The 6,621-nt window shown below is 35.8% G+C and overlaps 1 protein-coding gene across 1 annotated transcript; it reads right to left on the bottom strand.

Annotated features, from left to right (window-relative positions):
- Positions 1 to 928: 928 nt before the first annotated feature.
- LOC102739806 (uncharacterized) lies at positions 929 to 5,131 on the bottom strand. Its single transcript, XM_081810966.1, has one exon. It carries the CDS (start codon positions 4,304 to 4,306, stop codon positions 2,612 to 2,614), a length of 1,695 nt encoding a protein of 564 aa, XP_081667092.1. The 5' UTR covers positions 4,307 to 5,131; the 3' UTR covers positions 929 to 2,611.
- Positions 5,132 to 6,621: the final 1,490 nt, after the last annotated feature.

Genomic DNA, 6,621 nt, shown 5'->3' with positions numbered 1-6,621 from the left:
TAGCTGGAAATAAAAATGAGGATAAACAGAACTGGAGATCTGGAGATAACTAGGAAATAAACAAGTAGATGTTATTTTTCTAAATCCAGGGAGTCAGTTGTGCAACCTGGGACAGGTGTCCTCCTCTACATGCAGAAGTCATGCCAATTCTTCATCCTCTGTATTTTCTATCCCTTACTTGGGGCTACAGCATCACTCCTATTGGAATAGGTTTCTCCTACTTATGGGGATCTATTATACACCAAGCACTGTTATAAGTGTGTCTTTACTTCACAGAAACATCAAAACAACACCCCCACGTATGAAGTAGGGCACATAACTTTATTAGGGGCCATGGTGCAGTGCTTTAGAGTCCCAGGGCTATATCCAGATCGGGCCATTAAAAACTAAAATAGGTTTAGGTAAGCTCTGTGAGAGTCTTCTCTAAGGGACACACGAGGGGAAAGTCATGGTAGTTAGCGGACATGGTTGCTCACAAGGGCGGATTGGGAATGTCATGTCAGAGGTTACATTAACTGGTGACTCTGCAGGGTATTGTCTAGGGAATGCACTAGTGAGAGAAGCTGCTGTCAATTCAAGTCCCCTGCAAAAGTATTGTCAACACAAAATGGATGCCAAGTAGCAGTATCATGGAGTACTTGAGCTAATCACTCAATAAGACCCCCATATAATCTGTAATATGTCTGTTATAATACCCCACTAGTCCCAAAGAGGAGAAAATGATACAGTAGATAAACAAGGGGGAAAGTAATCAGACATTATTTAGACTTTAAGGCCACCGAGGAAACGGATTACCAGGTATGTTATTCCACACGATTACTGAATAAGTGATAGATTTCATCAGTTGCCTACAACCTTATGTAAAATGAGATAGGTTAACATTCATGGTGGGATAACACTTCATTCACTACTCATCCATGATAACATGTTAAAAATCATTATGTTTTATTAATTAAAATATATTACGTTCACACACAGACTAAGTTATACATTTCAAATCCACTGTATAACCCTTTTGGGAAATACGGAATACAAGCATTAAAAAGCATTTGTGTGCTGATATCATGATGTGGGAGTAGTGATTTCCATTGTTTTCAGGCATGAAATCATTCTTAAAAATTTTATGTGTAATCCTATGCCATTTTAGGAAAGAGTTATCCTCTTTTGGTATCTTTGAGGATTTCTTCATTTCAAGCACATCACCTGACATCCTCTACTTCTAACTATAGCTATTATGAAGATACATCAGTATTTTACTGGACTGGCACCTCTTTTTTCTCAAAGACCAGATGAGAAAATATTTTATTTATAATATCCAGGAAGTTCTTTAGTTTTAATAAATGGCGAATAATGATGTTCTGAACACTTCTTCCATCATAACTGACATTAATGTTATAACCACAAACAGCATCTCCATTTAGATTTTCTTCATATATTATATGTTATATTGTCTTTCTTCTTCCATGGACAATTAGATATGCATGAGTCCCACCTAATGAAGAAGGGCATCTCATATCTTTGATGCAACAACAATCAGCCACATACTTTCACAAACCCACTAGGAATAAATGAATTTTCTCAAGTGATTTGAGAGTACAAATACGTTAATATTTGCTAGTCACAAATCCCAGATAGGGTCAATGAACCAAAACAAAACACAAAACAAAACAAAAAACAAACCCCAAAAAACAAGAACATAATCAAAAACAAAAAAAAGGACATATCGAAATTAATGATATCTATGCAAAAATCCATCCACTTGTTCTTTTGAAGCATAATAGCATATACATTTTCTAAGTGTTTAACTTTGTATTAGTCCTTATAATGAGTATTTTGATATAATGTCTGAATAGATTGACTCATGTACTGCTTTCTACTTGATTTCTATGATATTATTGACATTTGATGTTTACTTACATACATTTCTAAATATTTACATCTTTCAAGTAACTTACCTTTATGTACTCTCTGGTGTTTGCTACAGTGAATATTTAAAATGAAGGTCTTTCCTCATTGATTATGTTTCTAGGGTTTGAATCTAGTGTGCATTTTGGGATACTGAGTATAGACTGAATTCCAGTTAAAGGCACTGCAACTTTCTCTACATTTTACATTTATCTATGCTGTATGATTGCTATGATGTTGAGTAAGTTGTGAGTTCCAGCTAGAGCCTTGTGACACCCTTTAACTTTGTGATGTTTCTCCTCAGTATAAACTCTGAGATGCTGGAAAGGGTTGAGCAGTTCTAAAAGTTTTCCCATGTTCTTTACATTTATAAGTTCTTCCCCAGTATGAATTCTGTGATATTGAATGAAACGTGACCTCTGAGTAAAGGGCTTGCAAAATTCTTCATATTTCAAAATCTTCTCCAATACACTTTCTCTGATCAGGAATTACCATTGCTTAAAAGCCTTTCCACATTCTTTACAATTTTATGGTTACTCTCCACTATGAATTCTCTAATGTGGAGTAAGGGGTGAGTAGTCCTTAAAAGTTTTCTCACACTCTTCAAAATTGTAAGGTTTGCTCCACTATGAATTCTGTGATAATGAGTAAAGGTTGAACAGTGATTAAAGGCCTTCCCACATTCTTTACTTTGGTAAGCTTTCCCTCAAGTATGAATTCTGTGATGTTGACTCAGGTGTGAGTGCTGGATAAAGGCATGGCCACATTCCTTACATATGTAAGGTTTCTGTCCAAAATGAATTCTGTGATGTCGAGTCAGGTGTGAGTGTCGGTTAAAGGCCTTGCCACATTCTTTGCATATGTAAGGTTTTTCCCCAGTATGAATTCTGTGATGTTCAGTAAGCTTTGAGTGCTGGTTAAAGGCCTTGCCACATTCTTTACATTGGTAAGGTTTCTCTCCAGTATGAATTCTGTGATGTCGAGTAAGGTGTGAGTGCCGGTTAAAGGCTTGACCACATTCTGTACATATGAACGGTTTCTCTCCAGTATGAATTCTGTGATGTTCAGTAAGCTTTGAGTGCTGGTTAAAGGCCTTGCCACATTCTTTACATTGGTAAGGTTTCTCTCCAGTATGAATTCTGTGATGTCGGGTAAGGTTTGAGTGCTGGTTAAAGGCTTGGCCACATTCTTTACATTGATAAGGTTTCTCTCCACTATGAATTCTGTGATGTTGAGTAAGGCTTGAGTGATGGTTAAAGACCTGGCCACATTCTTTACATTGATAAGGTTTCTCTCTAGTATGAATTCTGTGATGTTGAGTAAGGTTTGAGTGCTGGTTGAAGGCCTTGCCACATTCTTTACATTGGTAAGGTTTCTCTCCAGTGTGAATTCTGTGATGTCGAGTAAGCACTGAGTGCTGGTTAAAGGCCATGCCACATTCTTTACATTGGTAAGGTTTCTCTCCAGTATGAATTCTGTAATGGCGACTAAGATTTGAGTGATGGTTAAAGCACTTGCCACATTCTTTACATTGGTAGATTTTCTCTCCAGTACGAATTCTGTCATGTTGCGTAAAGTGTGAGTGGTGGATAAAAACCTTGCCACATTCCTCATATTTGTAAGGTTTTCCTCCAATATACATTGGCTGATGTTGACACAGTGTTGAGTGCCAGTCAAAGGCTTTGCCACATTCCTTACAAATGTAACTTTTTTGTTCAGTACCGATTGTGTTATGTATATTTAGTCTTGATGACTGACTGAACATATTCCCAGGTTTATAACATCTGTATGAGTCTTTTCCCACATGAATACTCTGATAATCACCAACACTGGGAGACTGGTTAAGAGCTTTCTCACATTCATTATATTCATAATGATTCTCTTCCATAGGGATACTATTATGTATAATAAGGTTGGAGCTTTGATAAAAGACTTCCACACATTTATCATATTCATAATGGTTCTCTGGAAAATGAGTCCTCAGACATGTATTAACATTTGAACCTGGGTTAAATTTTTCCTCAGATTCACTGCATTGAACAATTTTGTTTTCATTGAAAATGCCCTGGTAATTTTGTAGGGTTAACTCCTCGGTGAAGGACCTCTCAAATGAATCCCACTCAGCACTTTGTTCTTCATTTTTAAATCTCTGATTTTCAGAAATATTTGACTCAAAGGTCAATCCAATCCTACTTTCAAAATGGTTGAAATAATTATTTTCAGCATGAACTAGGCAACTTTCCAGATTTTCCAACTTTTCGTTCTGCAAATATGTATGTTTAATCATTTGATTTGAGCCCTTGTAAATAGAAACACACTGCTTTGCAGAAGTAGCAGACTTAAGAAGGGATGTTTTCCAAAATGTTTTATATCCTTCACCATTTTGGGCAGTGAGATTCATATTATGCGCAGTTGTCTCAGTTTGGATATGTCCTTCATGATATATTTGATGCTCTTCACTCTCCCCATCATTGTTACAGTCTACCAGGAAGTGTAAATTCTCAAGGGCAGTATGTTTATATCTACGTACTGCCACGTTTTGGAAAGAAGCTTCTATGCACAATGTTGGCAGGAAACTCTGGGTGCCATTTGAAGATACAGCTGAAAGATATTGAATAAGAGAAAAGTAAGATCATTCCACTTACTACTCTCAGATGAATATAATGAAAACTTCTAATATGGAAAAATAAAATCAATCAGAGAACTTCAGCAAGACGGCTGATGGAATCATTGGGACTTTATTCCTCCAGGGAGACATAAACTTGCAGACAACATACTGACCACATAGTTCTGAAGTCTTGTCATGCTGGAGCACACATCACTTTCCTATACCTCAAAAAATCAGGAAAAGTACTATCTGAGCTCAAAACTAGAAGAAAGGAAGGAAACTTAAACTTAAAATAGAAATCAACAAAATAGGATATAGCAAAAACAGAAAAATATCTACAATAGGAAGAGGTGGTTTTTAGAAGAGATCCACAAAATTGACATACTTTTAAGTAAATCGAATGACAGAGAGAAGACCAGTAAAATCAAAAGTGAAGAAGTGAAAGCAGAGTAACTGATAGCATGGAAATAAAGCCAATAAAAGGAGCAGTGATGGATAATTATACGCCCACAAAGAGATATATATAAAAAAAAAAAGTGTGTAAATTTCCAAAAAGGTATAACCTACTTGACTCAATCATGGGGGAGGGGGGAAGTCTCTACTGATCTACCACTACTAAGTAGATTGAAAAAGTAATTAAAAAAAGCTCCTAACAAAGGTAAGTCCTATGCCAGATGAATATTCTCAATTATTCAAACAAACATTAATGAGAAAGTACTTTAAATCTCCTATAACATTTCCAAGGAGTGAAGAGAAAGGAAATTGTAAAACACTCTCTATGACACATTAAGAAAGCCAAGAAAGACACTATAAGCAAAGAAGACTAAAAATTACTACTGAGACGAATAGTCATGTAAACTCCCCAATAAAAGGAAACAACCTGAAACAAGAGCAAATTTTACAACATAATCAAGTGGGAATTCTTCCTGGAATTCAGGGTGTTTCAACAAAAAGAAATCTATAAATGTAGGACAGCACATGAAAAGAATGAAGATCAAACATGACATGATCACATTTATTCGTGCAGAAGAAGAAAGTGAGCATACTGGACACTGTTTCATGATTTAAAACACTCAGTAATAGGAATAAAAGGAAATCAACTCAGCCTAATAAAGGCCATGTATGTACTAAAAGCTGAAATCTAACATATCCAATAGTAAAAGAATGAAGCCTTCTGTATGATCAGAAACAAGGTACTGAAGTGACTTCACCACTTCGATTCAACATAGTAGTGGATTTTAAAGTCAAAAGAATTAGGCAAGAAAAAAATATATAAAAGTAATCCAACTGAAAAAGGAAAAGAGAAACTACTTCTGTTCACAAACGACATGATGTATAGAAAACACTAAGAATTCGTATTTTAATTTTTATGCTATTTTATTTATTGGACATCACTTTTATTGTTTATTTCTGTGAATGTTCCCTCCTAGACTTTCACTTTTCCATTTTTTTATGGCATAATGCTTGAGTTAAGAAAAAATTCAGGGGCGCCTGGGTGGCTCAGTCGGTCGGGCCCCTGCCTTTGGCTCAGGTCATGATCCCACCGTCCTGGGTGGAGCCCTACATCAGGCTCCCTGCTCAGCGGGGAGTCTGCTTCTCCCTTTCCCTCTGCCCCTCTCCCTGCTCATTCTCTCTCTCAAATAAATAAATAAAATCTTTAAAAAAAAAGAAAAATTTGCAATAAAGTAAAACTAACATTACACTACAAGGAACTAGAAAAAGAAGAAACATAGCTGAAATTTAGTAAAGGAAGGAATTAAAAAAGAAAAAATAGAAATGAATAAAATGGAGATCAGAATAAGCGATAACATAACCTTTAAAATAATCTTATCAAAATCCCAATGCCAATTTTGGCAGAAAGATCAAAACCATCCTAACATTCATATGGATGTCACAGGATAACACATACCCAGAACAATCTTGAAACTGAATAGTATGTTGGTGGTACCACACTTACTGATGAAAAGAATACTATAAAGCTATTGTTACCAAAATAATGTACTACAAACATAAAGACAGGGATAGAATAATGGAAAAGTAAAGGTGAGCTAGAAATCTACTTCTCCAGTGTTAATGTGTATGACAATGAAGTGAATATCTTATTAAAA

The sequence above is a fragment of the Leptonychotes weddellii genome, unplaced genomic scaffold (assembly GCF_054177405.1).
Source record: "Leptonychotes weddellii isolate Sample4059 unplaced genomic scaffold, ASM5417740v2 HiC_scaffold_4665, whole genome shotgun sequence".
Lineage (NCBI taxonomy): Eukaryota > Metazoa > Chordata > Mammalia > Carnivora > Phocidae > Leptonychotes > Leptonychotes weddellii.
The sequence above is the reverse complement of the archived record's forward strand: the minus strand, read 5'-3'. Positions and strand labels throughout refer to the sequence as shown.